Source organism: Gilbertella persicaria (assembly GCF_025201335.1).
Source record: "Gilbertella persicaria strain CBS 190.32 chromosome Unknown B0P05scaffold_16, whole genome shotgun sequence".
In the NCBI taxonomy this organism is placed as follows: domain Eukaryota; kingdom Fungi; phylum Mucoromycota; class Mucoromycetes; order Mucorales; family Choanephoraceae; genus Gilbertella; species Gilbertella persicaria.
Genome location: NW_026251977.1, coordinates 1 through 21,233, shown reverse-complemented (window position 1 = coordinate 21,233; position 21,233 = coordinate 1). Strand labels below are relative to the sequence as shown.

At 36.5% G+C, this 21,233-nt stretch overlaps 7 protein-coding genes and 1 non-coding gene across 8 annotated transcripts; 4 read left to right on the top strand and 4 right to left on the bottom strand.

The window, feature by feature from the left end:
• Positions 1-1,662: 1,662 nt before the first annotated feature.
• On the bottom strand, positions 1,663-1,905 carry B0P05DRAFT_586345 (uncharacterized protein; the record flags this gene model as incomplete). Its single annotated transcript, XM_051582509.1, has 2 exons — positions 1,663-1,796; positions 1,833-1,905. The coding sequence occupies 2 exons, from the start codon at positions 1,903-1,905 to the stop codon at positions 1,663-1,665; spliced, it is 207 nt and encodes a 68-aa protein (XP_051435572.1).
• A 1,406-nt stretch (positions 1,906-3,311) lies between these two features.
• B0P05DRAFT_586344 (uncharacterized protein) lies at positions 3,312-5,289 on the top strand (the record flags this gene model as incomplete). Its single annotated transcript, XM_051582508.1, has 5 exons — positions 3,312-3,342; positions 3,410-3,673; positions 4,010-4,183; positions 4,560-4,910; positions 4,997-5,289. 5 exons carry the CDS (start codon positions 3,312-3,314, stop codon positions 5,287-5,289), a joined length of 1,113 nt encoding a protein of 370 aa, XP_051435571.1.
• Positions 5,290-7,427: 2,138 nt separating this feature from the next.
• On the bottom strand, positions 7,428-8,327 carry B0P05DRAFT_578817 (uncharacterized protein; the record flags this gene model as incomplete). The annotated part of the gene is made up of 2 exons (XM_051581885.1): positions 7,428-7,544; positions 7,665-8,327. The coding sequence occupies 2 exons, from the start codon at positions 8,325-8,327 to the stop codon at positions 7,428-7,430; spliced, it is 780 nt and encodes a 259-aa protein (XP_051435570.1).
• A 1,413-nt stretch (positions 8,328-9,740) lies between these two features.
• B0P05DRAFT_62018 (uncharacterized protein) lies at positions 9,741-10,811 on the top strand. The gene has a single exon (XM_051583430.1). The coding sequence runs from the start codon at positions 10,031-10,033 to the stop codon at positions 10,667-10,669; it is 639 nt and encodes a 212-aa protein (XP_051435569.1). The 5' UTR covers positions 9,741-10,030; the 3' UTR covers positions 10,670-10,811.
• Positions 10,812-11,545: 734 nt separating this feature from the next.
• B0P05DRAFT_538092 (uncharacterized protein) lies at positions 11,546-11,889 on the top strand. Its single transcript, XM_051577803.1, has one exon. The coding sequence runs from the start codon at positions 11,634-11,636 to the stop codon at positions 11,868-11,870; it is 237 nt and encodes a 78-aa protein (XP_051435568.1). The 5' UTR covers positions 11,546-11,633; the 3' UTR covers positions 11,871-11,889.
• On the bottom strand, positions 11,890-14,456 carry B0P05DRAFT_538090 (acyl transferase/acyl hydrolase/lysophospholipase; the record flags this gene model as incomplete). Its single annotated transcript, XM_051577802.1, has 3 exons — positions 13,780-14,456; positions 12,940-13,736; positions 11,890-12,894 (listed from the first exon to the last, which is right to left on the bottom strand). Coding segments are annotated over exons 1-3 (1,991 nt in total), but the record flags the coding sequence as incomplete, so codon positions are not given.
• Positions 14,457-15,463: 1,007 nt separating this feature from the next.
• On the bottom strand, positions 15,464-15,536 carry B0P05DRAFT_t41. Its single transcript has one exon. It is a non-coding gene; the product is annotated as a tRNA-Met (tRNA).
• A 265-nt stretch (positions 15,537-15,801) lies between these two features.
• B0P05DRAFT_538087 (uncharacterized protein) lies at positions 15,802-16,191 on the top strand. The gene has a single exon (XM_051577801.1). The coding sequence runs from the start codon at positions 15,912-15,914 to the stop codon at positions 16,122-16,124; it is 213 nt and encodes a 70-aa protein (XP_051435566.1). The 5' UTR covers positions 15,802-15,911; the 3' UTR covers positions 16,125-16,191.
• Positions 16,192-21,233: the final 5,042 nt, after the last annotated feature.

Genomic DNA, 21,233 nt, shown 5'->3' with positions numbered 1-21,233 from the left:
ATACATATATATTTTACTTTGATTTAAGGTTTATGTATTTTCGCATTAAATTCATTCTCCACACATGTAAAAACAAGCTATTGTCTGTGTAACGATGGTTTATTTAGTCTTCTAAAAGTACTAAAATTAGAAGAAAATTGCGCCACTTTACTGTTTTTGTCATTCACTACAGTGCCGTCAATGCCAAATGGACCCATTATCATGCATAGCAAATTATCTCTCTTTCTGCCATCTCAACTAATTTCATTCTCAGTATGAATAAATCTTGATTTTTAGTTTCGCTATCCACTCTCGTATATATACATTTGTGTTCCCTCATTCCATTTATTTAACGCCATTAATCAAGATTAGAGCCTATACATGCATTAGGATGCATTTGAAGATGCTTTAATAAAGTCCGAAGGCCTTATCTCTTTTGTTCTTGATGGTAGTATTGTTAACGCTAAGATTTTTTGCTGATGGAGAAAGTGTCTTGGGCAAAATCAGTTGGGATTCATGAGGCAAATGCTTTAGATTACCTTTTGTTTTGAAAAGAATGTTAGTTTTTGCTGTAATAATTTATCTTTGTTTTTCTTCTAAAAGAAGCATGCTAACTTCATTATTTTCTACAATTGTTGTCTATTATAACTAAGAGAAATGGATAATCCATGACAAAAAAAAATAGCAATCATCCTGAGACTATATAACTCATTATTTTTGCGTACATAAAAAATAAAATTAGGAAAGCAATGAAGAAGAAACAAGTATACACGTTTATATATTAAACAAGAGAAAAAAATATTTGTTGTTTGCGATAAAAAAAAAGGGGTGCTATCTTGTGTTAAATCAGAATTATCGATATTTTTCTTGAATAAAAATGATTTTAGCAATGGTAGTTTTTTTTTTTTTTTTGAGAGAGTGTGTATATATAGTGTTAGCAAATTTTCCTTCACCTCAAACAAATAATTAGTGTGCATATATGGTGGCACGTTTACTAAACCTCTTATGGGTTAGTAATTACATTCTGCATAAAAATTAATCAAATAATTAGCATATAAGGTTTAAAATAAACCTTCTTTTGATTTTCTAATTTTAATTCTATCATATGCTGGATAAATGGGGTTGCATAGTAGGGTATCTAGCACGATAAAAAAAACTATAAGCATATCTTAAAGAGAGTTATTACACTGAAAAAGAGGTGATGTTTCGTGGCTGATGCATACTATTGTGAGAAGAAATGAATTTTTTAATTGTAATGCTAATATTGACTAAGAAAACTATAGATTAAAGTTAACATTACGATCTGTAGATCTTTGGTACACTCAATAGGCTTATATGACAACATGTCTACTGTTTCTATATTTTTGCTGTATCACTCTAGTGCCTTTATTGAATTTGTCTTTCGTATTACATGTGTTTGAATGTTTAGGTATATCCACTCCAGAGGCTTACATACCAAAATTGTTCGTCATTTACAACTAGTTACTCCGTTTGATACTCATGAAACTAGAGCCTATTATTGTTATAATAGTAAAAGATGTCTTTCTTTTTTAATTCCTTGTCATAAAGAAGTCAAGGATTGCTTTGATGTAACAAAAAAGCTGAAATAATGGCCATGACATTGAATTGCGTACAACAAGACGTTTTTTATTATAAAGAATAGAAAAAAAATACAAATTTCTATTAATTCAATACATTATTCAGGGGACCAGTTGCCTTTCTTCCAGCACCTTCTGCACTCTCAGCAACTTCTTCAGGTTCGATTAAGCCATCAAGTGCACCGCTCACTCCTCTGCCGACACCGTAAAGAGCAATAACTGCAACATGAACCGCATTATTTTTATCATCTTCACCTAGCGGGGCAGTAATTGCTACTTGAATAAGAACGACCAAAGTGATAAAGGCCAAAGCGAGATTGAATTGCATGTTTTGTGAATAATTGAATGAACTTTGCAGAAAAGCCTGTATTTATATTATGTTCACTCCTCCTTGGTTCGATACGTGCATTCTACATTCTGTAGAGCAAAGACTTAGCTATGCATATTTTCATTTAAATGAAATGAAGATAGTCCCTAAGACTAAAAAGAACAACCTATGTGATCCTAGGGATATAGATCATTAACAAATTCAGACAACCAGCTAAAAAAGAAAGTAGTGTTCCAAAAAAGTACTAGTATTCTAAGATGTGGCATGAAAAATGACAATCTAAAAAGGGTTGTGGGGTAAAACATTGTATTAGTTAATCAGAGTATGGTTGATACTACATTTTAACTTGTAAACTTTATTAGAAAAAAAATTTGTTATGAGGAAGTGAAATTCTAGAAATTAAGCAGAGCATGAGATACATAAGTAATATATATATTATTACTTACACTAGATTATAAAAAAGAACAGAAAATAGAAGGGAGATGAATTAGTAACATACATAAACCAGTTTATGTAAAATACTGACACAGATATGAAGAGGTAGTTGAATACTTCCCTTAGAGCCATGCATCATGGTAGACTAGGAAACATTGATGTGTCTGTATCAATAGGTGTAATGCTACTGATATGGTGGTGTAAAACCATCCATCAAGACTCAGATTTAACCAAGTCTTGTTCTGAAGAATAAAAAAGAATATAATCATTAAGGAGTGGGTTGTTTGTTTGTTTTTTTTCTTTGCGTTATACTATCTTCCCATTATATTCATACTATTGCATGCTTGATCGACAATATGACCGACCAATGCTAAGCTGTGATTGATGCAAATAGTGGCTGTATCAAATATTAATCCTTTCTCTTTTTTTTTGTTGAGTAAACAACCTAAGCTTTTATGCTACACAGTTTGCAGTGCTCATCTATTATACTTCGGGAAACTTGTTTAAGAATGGAAAGCATGCAATTTTTATTTGGTTTCGAAAACCACTAAAAGATATCCAATATTTTTTTCTATATACCTGTATAACTTTAAACATGCGTTTTATGACAAAGCTTTTATTGGACAAAGACAAAGAAGTATAAGTGAAGAAGAATGTGTTATCAATGCGCTTGCATAGAAACGCTTTTGTCATGGAGTAAAAAATCAGAAAGTGAGCTAGAACGACATTGCTTTTGGTGTGCATGTTAAATGATATAAAAAATAGCACGTTGATGCTGGAGGCTGATGTATTTGGGATCTCTAGAATTTCTAGCAGTCTTAAAAATCATTCTTTTCAGCCAATGCTGTGGAATCACTATGAAGACTGTAAAAAGAAATAGTGCTTCTGTTTTGGAAAATCAGAAGCCATTCTCATGCATCTACCTTCAAGTTTTGGCACATTTTTTTTAAAAAAAAAGTTGAAAGTATATTATGAAAATGGAAGAGGCGATGTTGTTGATGAGTTTGGAAACGAGCCTTTGAAGAACAATATCCTTTGGACAACGTCACCAACTTTGATCAATACTTAGATCTAAAACCCCCTGAGCGCGAAGCAGTAAAGCGAGAGGAACAAAAAAAGAAAATTCAGGCAACAGAAACTTCTGGCAAAGGATCGTATGTTAATCACAGTAGCGATACCAAGGAGCGATTCTTCTACTTAGTCTATGAAAAAGACCTGACACCTGGTAAAGCAGCCACGCAGCTTAATATCGCTCGACATACTGCTTACAACTGGTTTGGGAAAGATCAGAAGGAGCAGAGTGATGGAAAAGAGAAAATCAAAGCTAAGACAGGTCGGCCAAGCAATTTCAACGAAGAGCACCAGCGATTCTTAGAGAAATAGTTTATGGATTTCCCTTCAGCAACCTTAGATCAGGCTATGGAGAGTCTGATAAATGAATTTAAAGATTTGAAAGTCTTTAAGACTTCAATCCATAGATTCATGGCTGAGAAATGTGCTTTGTCATTTAAGAAAGCCCATTTTTATTCAGAAGAAAGGAACTCACCCTCAAGCATTCTCAAGCGTTACGAATGGGTCCAGAGATGAATTGAAACTGATCTGGACTTCGAAAGTAATTGCGTTTTCGTTGACGAGTCAGCATTTGACATTAACTTGAAAAGAACGATAGCCTGTTCAAAGAAAGGAACTCGTGCAGAAGTTGTTCAACCAACAACAAGAGCTAAAACAACAACGATTCTGGGTGCTATTTCACCTTTTGGCGTTGTTAATATTCAAGTGAGAAGACCAGTAGCACCTTCAAAGAAAAGAAAAGCAAACAATTCGAAGGCCAAAAAGACGGTTGGTACGGTTACTGGCCATGATTTTAATTTTGTTGCCTGCACCCTTGACATTTTGGATAAGCACGAAGAATTCAAAGGCCATTATATTATTGTGATAATCTGACATTAAATAAGTCTTCAATTACATACTAAAATATATCATAATCAATTTACATCAGAAATAGACATAAAAGAACCTCTTGTACTGAATAAGACAATGTATCTTTTAATAGATCAAGACGTATAACCGAGATCAATAATTTACATTGTTTAATTGATTTAAAGTAGTCTATGACAATAGAGACTCAGTCATTTGCATGAACTCTACTACTACTTACTCCGACATCTCTTCATGTATAAATATGCTAGAATAATTTATAGTATAAAACAGTCTCAAAGTATCTACCTTTGTCTCTACATTATCTTATCCTATAACTCTCTATTATCAAAACATCACACGCTACAAGCGCGACGTTACCAAATACCACCACGACGAGTGGACTATCGCTGAAGAGATTAATAAATCCTTCATCCCAAAACTCAAACATTACACTGTGGACACGACTCAAGTCGTTAACGCTCACTACAAAGGAGCAGAAATCAGTAGATTACACGGAAGAGAAGCAACTGAAATCTTCGAACAACTCTCAATTATTAAAGCTGGAGAAATTTCAACAGCAGAAGCACACCAACTTTTGGACGAAGCCATCGAAAGTGCCAGAAGACTTGCGACTCATGCCTGGTTCCAAGGTAGACAGCATGATGAAGACGCTAAAGACTACGCCATTAGAGCACTTAAATTACCCCCCCCAGTCTTAAACACTTGGAAACTAAAGACTCGAGCAGCAAACGAGAAGCTTTTGATGACGAATTTATTGCCATGTACAACGAAGCCAACTATCAACAACGAGTGCTTCGAGCAGCTACCATCAACCCTTCCAATGGACGAGGTCGAGGAGGATATTCAAATTCCTCAAGTTGGAACAGCAATAGAGGAGGAGGACGTGGTTATTTTGGCCGAGGAGGACCAAAAAACTACTTTGGAGGAAGGGGACGTGGGAGCCCAACCTTCTACAACAGTACAACATCAGCAGACCACACAACCACGAGACCTCCCAGTCAACAATAACGCAAAAGTGTGTACAAGTACCACAAATCAAGGAATTATCAGCACCACAACAATTACAACAGCATCAATAATTCTACAGGATCTAGCAATTCAAATTCAGGACTTATGCAACAAATATCAACAACTACAGGTTACAGAATGGTGTGACAGAGAAAATGCTCAGTTTTTTGAACGCGAAAACTAGACAATCAACTCACAAAATATACGACAATGGATGGAAACTATGGATTTCATGGTGTCAACAACAACAACCTTTGTACGAACCGTTGAAATACGATGAGCAAACCGTGGTATAATTTTTATTAGCCTACAAGGATTATAGTAGTACACACTTGAACACTTTGAGATCATCAATCGCTTCAGTTTTCTCCGTAATCCATAGTGACAAACCACCAATCGCCGAACAGCCATTAGTCAAAGAATTTTTCGCAGCTAGACGAAATTTGGAAGTTCGAATCCCTACGGAACAACAATCAACAACATGGGATGTACATATGCTAGTAGACTACATTAAAAAACATCTATCACCAACAGCCGATCTCAGTCTTGATCAACTGCAATTGAAAACAATTTTATTACTATGCATAGCAACCATGTGGCGTCCAAAATCCGATATAGGTTGACTACAACATCGTGATATTTCTTTTAAGCAAGAGGGATTGACTTCAAATATTCGTATTCATGCAAGAACACCAAAGGAAAGCCAAGTAAAATCTATTACATTGAGGAGCATTGAGAATGAAGAATTGTGCCCGGTCAAGACGACTGATAAATTCGTTACAAGGACAGCTAGTATGAGACAAAACTTACCTGAAGATCATACCTTAATCCTAGCGTACATTGATTCCAAGACACAAGCACCCACTTCAGTAAAACCAACTACTGTGGCAAACTGGATAAAATCAGTCATGGAATTGGCGGGAATTGACACAAAAGAATACCAAGCACATTCTGTGCGGGCAGCAGCAAGTACAAAGGCAGTGGAACTAGGTCACTCTATACAAGACGTGAAGAAACATGCAATACTGGAGTTTAAATTCAAACACCTTTGAAAACTTTTACTACAAACCGTCCTCACAAGCTGCAACTAGCACTAAAATCAGCAATTCAATTTTTTCTTCTCCGGAGAAACGTATCACATTGGAAGCCGAAGTGGAGTCAACTGGGATTCGTTTAGGTACGACAACCAATACCAATGTTGACGAAACGAAGGCTGAAAATGTGATACATATCCGGCCCTGGTACCGCTTTTCCGGTTAACCAACAAATTTATTAGTATTGCATTATCATTTATAGTTATCATTTCCCTCCCTCAAAAAAAAAAAAAAAATTGAATAGTACATAGCTTAGCTTAGAAGATATAGGGAAAAAAAATTATTATTATCAAAAAAGGAAAATAAAGCGTGACTCAGAGAGCATGTATCACATTTTCAGCCTTCGTTTCGTCAACATTGGTATTCATTACTTCTTAAATAGAACCTATTAATTAATTAATGAATATACCAGACCACTAGTACAAATCCTTACTACGTCACCAGAATGTTCAAATCCCGGAACTAGTGCAAATAAAACTAGTACAAATAGCAGGCCCCATTTTTTTTTTCTTTTTTTCTTTTCTTCTTTGGCTAAGGAGGGGTTATACACAGTGCTTTGTTGTACGCGATTCAGCCCGTATAGCTTAAGACCATAGCTCTGAGCATTATAATGTGGTGTTGGAAGTTATTTTGCAAAAAAGGTGTTACTTTATTTTTATAAAAATGTATAATTGATTTGCCACGATCTTTTAATACATGGTTCGCCCTAATACCTCTTTTTTTTTTTGGGATCAGATATAAGCTTCCACCTTCTCGTGGTTGATCCTGTTAATCAACATTTCTTTTTTATGTTGAGAACTAAGAGAAGCTATAAATATAGAAATTATTGGTTTTTGTATTTAAATTATTAAAAATAAAGACTTTTATTTATTAAATAATATAGTTTGTTTTGATTCAAATATTTAATCTTTGGTCGTTGTATTGTTAAGTAATGTTCAAGAAGTCATAAAGACTAACGAATATTTTAAAGCAGGTAGAATCTTGTAATAAATAGGTGTTTGAGACATAAAAGGTTTTTAAAAACCATCAGTGGCCGTTCTTCAATTAATCAAATAAACCGACTTTTTTAAATTGGTACTTCTTTACAGCCATATCCACAATCTTCTTATTTTCCGATTTAATACCAGATGATAGTACTTCGTTATAGATGCAAATTAGATCCTTTTTAATCCTGATAGTTCCTTCTTTACTTTTATCACAAAGAATTCGTTGTAGTTGCTTGTGGGATTTAATTGCTGTCAGGTGTTGTTTGATCAACTGATAGGAGCGCTTCAGTTTTACAGGTTTGTCTGTTTGTTTGATCAAATATAAAGCCTTTTTTATATCATCAATATCTACGCTTTGCAAGACATATGTTCTGATGACTAGTGAAGCAGAATCAAGCCAAATCCGTTTAGTATCAAGGTACAATGGGTTGAGTGGTTTGAAGTCATTTTCACTAAACCTTGAGCTGTAAAATTGCCATGGAAGAGTTGAGGTATCTTTGTAGTACTGGTTGATGATTCGATTTCCAGTTTCATAGCTTTGTTGTGCTTTGTTAATGAAGATCTGTTTGGTCTTTGAAGTTTCAATACTTGTGGAAATTGTGCCAGGCAACTGCTGTAGAGCTGAACCGACAAATGGTATCAATTTTTTTGAACTTGTTGAACCAATGAATCCGCTATTGGCCAAAACTTCAACGTAGCCAATTCTAAAAACAAGCTCAAAAGATGACGTTCCATAGTTCGTTTTTCTTTGAACAAATGCCACTGGCTTATTCTGGTAGGGGAATCTTGATTTGTCCGCGCAATCGTCCACACGATTAGGATCGTGGATAAATACGGAAAAGCTAGTTACTAAAAACCAGTGTTCTTGTAATATTATAACGGACTCCACAAAAGCAGGACCCACTTCCTTTACCAGTTGCTTGGCTTGGGATAAATCCAATTTATTTTCTTTATCCATTAGATTTACATCAAAGCTTTCCGTTGATAATAATGTATAATCCTTGGTCTGAAATAGTTGATTGCAGAAGAGAGGTAGTTGGTGTGAGAGCTCCGTTTTAAATTTTATCTTCTCTTTATCAGTGTAAAAAAGATTTCGTTTCATGTCACGTTTTATCGTTTGTATGTGCCTATTGATGTGCTCTGGTGTAATAATGGCATCAACAGCGACATCTAACTTTGGATTTGTATTCGAAGAGATAGTGATATTACTGAGACCTTCATATTCAGTTAAAGTTTGAAACCGAGCTACTGAGTCTTCAGGTACAACGTAAACTAACAGTTTATCTTTTCTGACATTGAGGAACATTCGGACGAAATTAACATGGAATGTTTTGCGATGAGCGAAAAAAAGAGTTTCAAGATTTGGTGCATGATTGAGGACATGGTTCACAAGTCTTTGTTGGTAGTGCCTGTTTTCAAAGAGCATGTACTTGACCTTGTATAAATTGATGGTTGATATGCTATCATTTAACGTATGTAACTCGTCGCTAGGGTTTGTAAAAGATTGAAATAGTGATTTACTTGTGAGTGCTAGCTCAGTTCGCGTTCTTTCATTGAGAAGATCTCCAATTCTTATTATCAGTTCCAAAGGTAGATTTTCCAAAGTATTTTTTTGATTTGATGAATACATAAAGAATATACGTATAAAGGCAAGTTAAAGAGGGATATGGTAGAAACAGCCACACTTTTTTCATGTGATTTAGCACACTTTTAATTTTAAATAAAAATGGAAGAGGCGATGTTGTTGATGAGTTTGGAAACGAGCCTTTGAAGAACAATATCCTTTGGACAACGTCACCAACTTTGATCAATACTTAGATCTAAAACCCCCTGAGCGCGAAGCAGTAAAGCGAGAGGAACAAAAAAAGAAAATTCAGGCAACAGAAACTTCTGGCGTTGTTAATATTCAAGTGAGAAGACCAGTTGGTACGGTTACTGGCCATGATTTTAATTTTGTTGCCTGTACCCTTGACATTTTGGATAAGCACAAAGAATTCAAAGGTGATTATATTATAATGGACAATGCTCCGATTCATACAGCGAATGACATCCGAAAGTATATTGAGAGTCGTGGCTATGGTTGTGTTTATCTTCCACCTTACGCTCCTGAACTCAATCCAATTGAACAATTTTGGTCAATTGTCAAGAGCAAGTTGAAAAGAGAGCGTCTTTTAGATAACGAGACACTCACTAGTAGAATATCGGATGCTTGCAACGATATTCGCTTTAGCGATCTGAAAGGCTTTTGCAGGTATTCAGCTTCAAAATTTGAAACTTGTCTCAAGAAAGAACCTCTTTAAGTTTGGCACACTTTGTGCCAAATAACCTGTGCCAAAATATTTTTTAATCTTTATCTTAAATTTTATTTTTACATATATCTTCATTGTCTTTTGAAGGAACTGTGCCTAAGGTTATAATCTCTCTATTTGTGTCTATCTCTCTATAATTACAATAGTCTTTACAATCTTCTGTTGTTAATTATTGGTTTATCTCTTGTATCTGTTAGTCTCGTCGTTCAAGGTAAACACAAAGGGAAAAAGAGAGGGTTGTCACAATAATGAAGAGGGAATATTCAGTGATGAAGAGTTCGAAGCAAATCACAACATCATCCTACTAAAATTACATATTCCTGTGCCGGACTTTTCTGCTGAGGATTTGACTATGATGAATAAATGTGACTACAATAATGCATTCCTGAATGCTTGTCAAGCAGCAGATTGGGACAATCGCGAAAAGAAACGTCTACTAACCATCATGGACACGTATGATTTACAGCCTATTGCATTGATCAACGATGGTGATGTCGAATACAATGCACTTACACATGAAAAAAATCTACATGCTTTCAAAAATGACAGAATGAAAGTGTACCCCTTAGTTCCGAAACAAAGCGCATTTGAAGGGGCGAAAACGATCCAGACAGCACCCATATCCCTTTACAGTACCATCAGTAGTGGACCACCTTATTTGCGACAACACATCATGAATTGCACCTATATTGAACTTACAAACGATATGGCTATGTTTTTAAACCAAGATTGGTCAATTCACAAAAGTATGAGGTATGCTTGCAGCCGAGCTTTGGCAGGATCAATTTTATTAAATGAATCTACTGGGAAAGCGCTGCTTGTGAATTGTGTCGAGGTGTTTGGTCGAAGAAGAACTTTGGATGCTCATCGAGAATCATTTCGAACAAAAAACGGGGGGGATCAATGTGTACCTCAATTCCTCCCAAAGACACAAAATACAAAAACGTATGCCCCACAACAACAACGGATGCGGATGACACGAAACTTGTAATTGGAACAAAAACGTTTAATGCATTAATCACTTCAAGTCTGCGTTTAGATGCACCTTTCAACCCAGAAGTCGGACCAAGGGTCATGTCCTTTGACCTGAACGACAGTTCCAAAGCAAAAACTACCACCATCTTCGTCAAGGAATCGGCTTGGAAAGAAGCAGATGAAATTGCTCAAAACAACAATGCAGCATCCATTGCTTCCTATGATTTAATCTACCGATTACGCCAACTGCGAATTCCTTGCATAGTTGCAATAAAGAAGAAAAACTAGCAACAGGAAACACTATATTCGTTGTGGTATCCACATTACTCTGTGATCGGTATGTACCAAACATCTTTACATGGAAGACATTTATAAAAGGACATACGACAATGTCACAGGATTCTCGTCTCCCTGGTGTTGGAACGACTGTAAATTTATCAAGTGACCAATTGAAGTTCTGAAAAGTGACCAATTGAAACTCAAAAAGTGACCAATTGACGGCGGAAATACAGTGCATTGTACTTGAATTGATCTGATCATTTCTTGGAATAAGATCACATTAGCCAAAAGAGAAAGAAACCCAAGAAGGATAATTATAGAGAGCAAAAGTATTCACTTCTAATCTAGTATGTGTATTATGGATTCATGTAAATAAACTATGTTTTTCTTTTTCCTAACAATGAAAAGAAAAACATAGACAAGTCTATCGTTTGCAAGGATTATAGCGAACACAATCTTTTTAGTAAAGCATGTTATCTGTAAAAAGACTTTAGGCCCAAATTTCCTTTTTTGTAAGATTTTTTGGTTGGATGTGTGGGCTGATATGATTTCATTTGCTTCATAAAATGACATGACATGACGAAATGCTAACTCGGAATTATAATTTATTTTTCATGCTGTAATGTGACGACAGTTTCAAACCTATAAATCACACCTTTTGGCTTAATTCTCTTCTTTTTATTCCAAACAAAACAAAGAAAATGTCCAATAGCCAAGAAAGACAAGATGTTGATACCATGACACACCCTTCTTTATACAGAGACAGTGTGAATTGCAAAGTAGGCCAAAAAATTGATAGCGACATCAAGTGTCAAGAACAAAAGCAAGCAACTAACCAAGCTGATTGGGATCTTTATCCTCAAATGATTCGTAAAGTCGAAAACGAAGGCAGTCCAAAAGACGTTGAACATCTCCATCAATTGGAACACACTCAATAATTGTAAATAATAAATCTTTTCTTATTTATTTAATGATTCTGTCTGGCGAGTCTTTCTCGTCTTTTTCTTTCCCATATCTTTCGAATAACTTGCCTTACTTTTTCTAAATTGGACTTTACGTTTGCTTCAGCAAGTCCATGGAGTTTATCTACTTGTTCGCGGGTATAACTGAAATTCCAGGTACTTGTGAATTCTGCTTGTTGAGGATCAAAATCAGGATCATAGTCTTCATTCACGATCAGCGGGAAATACACAAGTGTGATTGGATTTGTGTTTTCAGGATAAGTAGTAGTGGTAGAAGCAGTATCGTTTTTATCAGGAGTAGTTTCTGAAGAACTTGATTCGAATACAGTGCAGGTGCCTAAAGCATATTTTGATTTGACTTTTTCTGACCCTTCTTGTTCTCTGTTCGATGATGTCTTAGTTTTATGATGGTCTACCTTGACAGGATTAGAGACATTATTGTTTTTTTCTTCTTCTTTCTTAGGCCATCCAGCGCCTCTAGGCCAACCTTGGATACCACGACGCTTGACATAGCCTTCGGCTCGATCAAAATAAGGCATATATTGAATATCAGCACTTGAATCCACTGCGATGATCATATCAATATCTCTTCCCTTTCGAAGCAATGGGTAAAATGGAATGTTATTATCCATGCCTGCGTCCATTAATCCAATCTGTTCAGATTCAACGAGACTTTCAGATCTCAATATCTCTTCTTTATCGTTCAACTCATCTTTGTCTTGTACTTTAGTGGACATCTTATAGAACGGATTGGGAAAGCATGCAGGAGAAATGGGATGAATAGTAGAGACAGATGATTGATACTTGTAAATAATCTCATCTGCTTTCTCCACAGCTGTTTGTGGTAAAAGAGAACGAATCTCTTGGTAGAAATGAGCAAGACTGGCTACAAAAGCAGAACCAAACATGCCCATAAGAATACCAATACTCTGTTCTGGAAGACGTTGATCACTCTTGCCTTCAGCGAACTTTCTTCCAAATGCCCAGATTGGAATCCAAGCTAGATAAAGGTCTTAGCAAACGACAATAATATAGGCTTGCTTACCATTGATTTCTTCGCTTCCCATATCATAAGGCGTAAATTCAAACCATTGATATAAGTCTTCTTTTTCTTCCACCTCTCCTTCTTCTCCTTCTTCTTTTGGTTCCTGATGCTCTTGACTATCTTCTTTATTCTCCTCAGTCTCTTCTTCTGTCTTAGATGAAATGGTGTTTGCTTTATTTTCTCCGGCCTTTTGAATTTCGTGTCGTACAGCACAATAAATAGGCATTGGCAATGATCCATCTTCGAAATATTCCCTTTGCTTTGACAGTTTGATTTCGTTTTTCTTAAGTAATCGAGGCTTTACTCGAGCACCGTCAGGTTCATGCATAGTACCTGAATGAACATGGTTTTCGCCGTCCTCTTCTTGTGTATCAGTCTCAATGAACTCACTATATGTATCATTTGTACTCTTGTCTTCGTTGGGTGGTGCAAGAGTAATCTTTTTTGCCAAGAGTGTACCACCTAGCAGCATACCAAAAATGTCGACTAAGCTGATTGAATTGTTTTGTTGGTGATAACGTTGGATGATACCGTGTAAGATGACCTTAGCGTTATGTCGAGAAGCGTTTAATACAGTTAAGAAATTGGATAAGTTGGCGATATGCGTATGAATACGACTTGAGAGATGATCCTGCAAAGTGTCAAGGGATGCATCTGTCAGTGGACTATAGAGTTGACACATTGTCCATGTAGAGCCAGAAACACCGCAAAAATAAAGCACAGAATCCAGAATCCCTGTTTCGGCCATAGCACGCAAATAACCTGAGCAACTCACCATGGCACGATACCCACCACCACTATCAGAGTTAGACTCTTGTAGACTGCATTACTCATAATTACCTGGATGCAATCCCAATGTTGGGTATATCCTCAATCTCGACTTCATGTTCATCCACACCGATAAAAAATGCAAATGCTGCTCGCATTTTCTGCTTTCGTCTCTTGACAAACTCGGTTTCTTCTCTCGATAGCTCTTGTCCTTCTCTCACATGTGCTTCCCATTCAATTTCAGGATGTAATTCAGGATCATCGTCTTCTTTTAGGGACTCTTGTACAATCGCCTTGAATTCTTCTAGAGACAAGAATTCCCAGAACGACTTGTACATGTCTCGAATTACTTCCAATTGGTGTTCAAACGCTGGATACAAGGATGACATCTTTGTCTTGAGTTCTTCAAATGTAGAAGGCATATATTCAGTATAAAAGGATGATGTAAATAGTTTGTTCAAGAGATTATCAGGCGTGTTATCAATCAACATGGTTGCTTCGGGTAATGAAGCAACAAAATCATTGTAAAGTGAATTATCATCAATTAACTTGTCTTTTGAGTCCAACTTGTCCTTTTTGTCTTTTTTGTGGTAATATTTGTTATAATAAACACTTCCTAAAACAGAAACGCTAATTAGTGTGGCAAGTGCCACTTTGGAGCGTGTTGATATTTTGGAGGTAACAATATCGTTGCTTGTCATAAAGAAAGAAAAGAAATTGTTTCAGCCAGGAGGATCATCAAAAAGTCTAATCACTTATGACGTAAAGGATGTCATCATAAACGTTACACGATGATTTTGTTCTGAAGCGATATCCAACAAATAGCTGTTCAATCTAAATAATCTTTTTTTTCTGAAGTCAAGTCAGATCCTACATATACCATGTATAGTCAAAGATTATAGCTGGAGCACCTTAATAAACAAATACAAACAGTGTTGTCAAGTTAATATACCCTAGTGGCCAGAACCATGATTTGGTAAAATGCAAAGTATCCCCAAAACAGTAAGATATTATAGTCAATGAATAAGGTAAATATAGTTTCTCTTGTTTAATTTTGATGAGACATTTCAATTCATTTTTTCCTCAAACCTAGCAATCTACACAAAGTCAATTACTTCTTGGAATGAGAATGTCTATCATAATTTTGAGGAACATCATAACGAAAGAAAAAACAATAGTAGTAACAGAAATTTAACTAAGCGCAAGGAACACATCAATAATTTCACAAGAAACTATGTAAGACCACACTGCTTAACCTTTATTATTGCCGTATTGTTATTGTATTTCATCGATTTGACCTGTAAAACTATCATGATATCTTCTTGTTGCCTTCATAGTTCCTAATTGAGTTCTATTCTTTGAGAAATATTGACTCCGTAAGATCATGCCCATTACATTTGATTGCTCCTAATCGTTACTGACAAAACATCGTCTTTGTTCCGCAAAATTATTGCTACATATTACTATAATATTCCTTTACTTACTTTTGTCTGCTTTACTTCGAACTGATAATTTCTTGATCATTTGCATTATGAAAAACACCATCATTTCTTTGGAACTTGAATAAATGAGACCCAGGTTGATTGATCTAAATTCTAGTGATCATTTTGTATAACTTGCTACCTACATGACTCTGTTGGATGCATCTTGTTATTTACAAATTCATCACAAAAATTCATATTTCGCCAAGGAAATGAAGCAAAAAGAAGATTTAGCGTCTAATGATACATACCATTTTAACACACATCAAATTGAATGCTCCCTGCCAGGATCGAACTGGCGACCTTCAGATTATGAGACTGACGCTCTACCGACTGAGCCAAGGAAGCAGGTTCTGTTTGACAGTGATAATATGTAAATTTATAGAAGAATTGAAACAGATATTCTAGAAGTAAGATAGCCGATTAATCACTTATTACACACGAGCACCAAGGGAAGACTGTAAAGAACCTACTTCGAATGTAATAGCACCAGATTTTCAGGTAATCTCCTTCAAAAATATCCTTTTCAGAAAAGTTCGATAATTTTATTAGGTTTTGCTCATTCAGCTTTTATACAATTCAACGGAATTAGATAGTAGAAATATAATGTACTAAGATACAACGATAAGAACATAGATAGGTACAGACAGATAACGGGTAAAAAAGGAAGTAAAGATAATAAAGGTCTTGATTTGCTTGCATAAGAAAGAGTATAAGAAAATAATGGGAATTATCACTGTTGAGAAAATACATAACCTGTATGAAATGAGAGATGGCTTATTGTTTTGCTTGCTAGTACTCTTGTTGGTCCTTAGATCCACATGTTCACCACGAACGCACCAGAATCATCACCAACACCTGTTACAACACCCAGAACAAGAACAGCCATTACTCAGAGGGTGCTTCACCACTTTACTACGTACACCCAGAGTATAGAAACGGCACGGACACAGACAAACCCGGATCGGAATAGCTGCTTACGTCACCACTTTCTTAGTATTTTCGAGTCAGACAGCAGGAACATTCAACTTCTCATGTTTGTAATTTTTGCGTCTTGTTACGGATGTTTATAGCTGCAATAAGATCACGTGACCAAGAAATACTATTTTAGGTTTACTCTTTAACTCTTGATTCTAAAGAAGTAGACCCAAAAAGGAAATTATTTAAACTAAGTAGTTTTTATCACTAATCAAAAATTGAATACCTTTTATTCTTTATGTGATGTTTGGGTTGTGAATGAAGATAGAATAGAAGATAGAAAGAAAACAAAGAAATACAGTGAGACTGTTCAGTACTTCTTTATTACAAAAATAAATTGATTGTTCTAAAATATATCTTTTTCAGGTTGTCTTTTATACTACCTGATTTATTGACTAATTATGATTACTGATTATTGATTACTTAACACCTTGACAGCGTGTGCCTGGGAATTGATTATATAAATTCTCCTTTAATTCTCCTTGTTACCTAAAAGGTACAATTATGGTTTCCTTATTTGTAAATATCCATATTATCCCAGTTACCGTTATTTACTGTCATTATACAGTGCTTACTTTATATTTATAATGTATAGTGCTATAAGTGATTATTCATTTATATGATGAAAGATTATTTATTATATTTTGTATTGAAAGTGCTCAGATCACCACACTTTAGATTATGTGGGTTATTTATATGTTTTCTAGTTATTTGTACTAGTACGTAATTAGTAATTGAAGACATGAAATATAAAATAATATGCTAAATATAATTGCTAAGTATCCTTTTTGGTTCTTTTTCTTCGTTCTTTGCTTCGTTTTATGTTAGGTGAGAACCTTCTTCTTTTCTTTGCGTTTGCTTCTTTTCGGAATTTCATTTCTAGTTCTAGCGGCAGTTCTTGCATGAGTTGTGTATTACTTGCAATGTGCTTCGTAACCAAATTCGACTCGACATGTTCTCTCTCCGCACTTGTACTATTTGTACATCAACTCTCTGCCTTCTCTCCTTCGTTCTGCTGCTACGGCTGGTACTACTTTGGTATGTCCTCCTGGTATGTCGGTTGCAATTCCTCTGAATTGTCTTCTTTTTGCGGATGATGTTGCGATCTTCGGCTCTCGTAGTCAAGTCCAGCATATGTTGAACCTTGCTGCTGAGCATTCTTGCTCCCTTGGATATCGTTGGAGTCCGGCCAAGTGTGCAGTTCTAAACTCACCTTGTGATGGCCCTCGATTGACATTGTATGGCGAATCTCTGCCCCTCGTGGACGAGTTCATCTATCTTGGTGTACCCTTTCGAGAAAAAGGCATCCATGGACCTGGCATCATCTCTTTGAGATCTGCTAAGGCCATCAAGACCATGGCTCTGCTAACCTCTGTCGGTGTTCATCGCAATGGTTTCTCCCTTCTTTTGTCCTCTCGGCTGTATGCCTGCTTTATTCGTCCCAAGATAGAGTATGGTTTAGCTATATCCCGTCTTGCTTCGGCAGACATGACACACCTAGATGATTTGCAGAATCGCCTGGTCCGTATGTTTGTTGGTGGCTCTTGGTTTCAAGTTGCAAAACACCTCACCTGTCTTCCTGCCATGAATCATAGGTACAACATCCTTGTCACCAAATTCGCTTTGCGTGTACAATACCTCCCTGATGACTGCTTGATAGTGCTTTTGCGTGATCAACTACGGTACCCTCGCCTGGTCAAGCTTCTTCAACAGAATGTCTTGTACCGTTCACTACCGGACCCACAGCCTGTCTCTAATGCTGAGCTTCGCACTCACTTTAGACGACAATGGCAGAGCCAATTTGACCGCCAGATGGTGCGACATGCGGCTCGTGGTCGTTCCGTCCTTCTCCGTGCTTGTCGTCCTTGTACGTCTAAGCCGGATCCAATTCTTTACCTGCCCATGCTTCGTACTTCTCGTAGTCGCTTGGTGCGTTGGCGTCTTGGTCGCTTTGCAAACATGCGTGAAGAATGTCCTTGTCTCTCTGGTGCTTTTGTCTCCCGTGTGTTGTGAACATATATGAACTCATATGCATAGATCAATAAATGATGATCATGGCAAAAGACCAGATCACATCTATGGCAATTGCAATGGATCTATAGTCACTGACATTCACTCATTCTACTAGAAGTACTACATCATCCTCATAGTCAGAGATTATGAACCTAGTGACTCTGTTATTATTAATGGCCCTCATAAAGTGACAGTTAGAGCTGACAAATACATTAGCATTGGCATTTGACAAATATGTAATAGTTTATTCAAGTTCAGGTCAGATCATGTACTATTGGCTGAGCTAACAACTTCCTCTAAAGGCATTTCTCTTAATTACTCCTGATCTAACAAATCAATCCGTAGTCAAGAAGCTAACCCAAAACAATATTTTGACCGAGAAGAAAAAGTATAAATACCTTGACATTTTATAGCAATTGAAGGACAACATTTTTCTTGGAGAAATAAAAACCTATACAAGTTCTAACGGACTTTCTCTGTGTTCTTACCTTTTCTCTTATTGAATATCTACTCTCTCTTCATCTCACAACATTTTTTTCCGTTAATTGCTTGGTAAATCCTACAAGATGAACAACTCTGGTAACTCTGGTAACTCTGGTAACTCTGGTAACTTTGAAAACATTACCAACCTTGATGTCTCCTCTTTGACTATTGGACCTTCTGCTGGAACATTGACTGATGCCCAGATGGATGAGTCGATTGATCAAATACTTAGTGAAGCATCAACTGTTAGCTCGGCTGCAAGTCCTGGCCAAGACTACAGAATGGTAGAAGAAAACCTCGCTATGCTGCGAAACGAAATGGCATCTACGTTGAGAGCTTTTGGCACTGCTAGGAGCCTAAATGATAGTGCCGCAGCCGATAGAGCACTCCAAGAAGTGGAGCGCATTAAATCGAGCATCCGCAGCTTAGACGAATATAAGTCTATGGTGTTGAAGATTGATGGAGCTGCAGAGCCCACCGGCTTCCAAAAGCAAAATGTTTCCTCTAGTGCTAGCGTTGGAGCTGTTTCGAGTGGCCTTTCTTTGAGTCGCCGGGATTTGCCCAAATATCAGTTACTAGCCAACTCACATAGACCCTTTCCTAACGAAGAGGCTTTTGAGTCGGATGAGCACTTTCTACGTACCTTTGAGAATGTGGTATACTCTTCCTCACAGGATATTGAAGCCGTGTGGAAAAGATACATTCCATTGTGTCTTCCGTATGGAGCGGATGCCTGGGCCCAGACTAACTTGAAGCGCTGCGGATCCTGGACTGAAGCAAGAGAAGCATTTAAAAAGCACTTTGGTTCGAAGTTCAAGACTAGGGAGTATAACACTCAGGTGTTTACTATGACCATGAAGAACGATGAACCCATTGGCACATACACCAATCGCTTTCTTCAAACTGTTTACAATGCTGGCATACCGAAGGATGATCCTCGAGTAGCTGATCGTTTTCTTGCTTCTCTGACTGCTCCTGTACAGACTTTGACACGTCTGGCGTGTATGAATACGTTGGGTAGACAGACAGAAGATTCTTCGAGTTGGACTGTGGAAAACATAGCCGATGTCGCAAGAGATGTGTTGGGTGATGATGCGTCCAAATATACTACGTCTACTTCCTTGTTGCCTGGTGTGGCAGGGCTGAGTCATGCTGTTGGTGTGAACCCTTTGGGTCATGCTAAGAGACATGCTAGAACGATAAGAACGCAGGTTGATCGCTCTGCACCTTACAATAAACCTGGCACCAGCAAATCATACTTTTGCAAGATGCATGGGCAAAATAGCACTCATACCACGGATAAGTGCTATACCATAAGCAAGAATAAAAACAAAGAAAAGGAGAAGGCAACTATCTCTCGACAACGTGACAATCCTTGCAGATTTTGCGATGAACCTTGGATTCCCGGTCACAGTTGTACAAGAAGAAATGTCTTGGCTTTGACAGCTGCAAAGACCAATGATGATAAAAATAAAGACAATGACAATGACAAAAAAGAAACAGACGATGATACTGAAATGATCACGGATGATTGCTTTGACTGTAAGTACACAAACGAGATCAAAGCGAAAGATGCTTTACATAAAGACACTTTTGACTTATTGACACCTATTATTATAGAAAACCACAAGATGATGGCAAAGGTTGATACCGGAAGCACACATACTTTTATAAAGTTAGACTCGCTTAGAGCTAAATTAAATATAAACAAAATAAACAAAAATATTAGTGGTTTCTTTAATTGCTTGTCTAAAGACAATAAAATTTCTCGTATTGGTATTACAGATCCTTTGACTGTAAAATATACAAATGGAATCATTTTTAAGCACCAATTTGAAGTCATAGATTTCAATGATAGCTTTGACTTTGACATTCTTCTTGGTACGGACATTATGAGTAAACTGGGTATTGCACTTACAGGTGTTGCATACAATTTAGAAAATGATAGTGTTGATCCAAATGATAAAGACTCTATTTTTTCTAATGCAAACATCGTGTGATGATCTGACATTAAATAAGTCTTCATTTACATACTAAAATACATCATAATCAATTTACATCAGAAATAGACATAAAAGAACCTCTTGTACTGAATAAGACAATGGATCTTTTAATAGATCAAGACTTATAACCGAAATCCATAATTTACATTATTTAATTAATTTAAAGTAGTCTATGATAATAGAGACTCAGTCATTTGCATGAACTCTACTACTACTTACTCCGACATCTCTTCATATATAAATATGCTAGAATAATTTATAATGAAAAAGAAGAACAATAAAATTGTATAGAACAGTCTCAAAGTATCTACCTTTGTCTCTATATCATCTTATTATATAACTCTATTATCAAAACATCACATTTTTTACTTTGAATTCTATTTTTACAATGTCCAACCAAAACATCAACTCTGGCTTTCGTTCTTCTTCTCCTGCTCCTGTTTCTCAAGAACACTCTCCTGCTCCTAGTATTCCTGCTGTAGATGAAGCCATGGATCTTAGACCTGATTCTTTTGAATCTCAAGAAAATGTGCCTATTGACATTGAAGAAGTTACATCTGCCAATCTT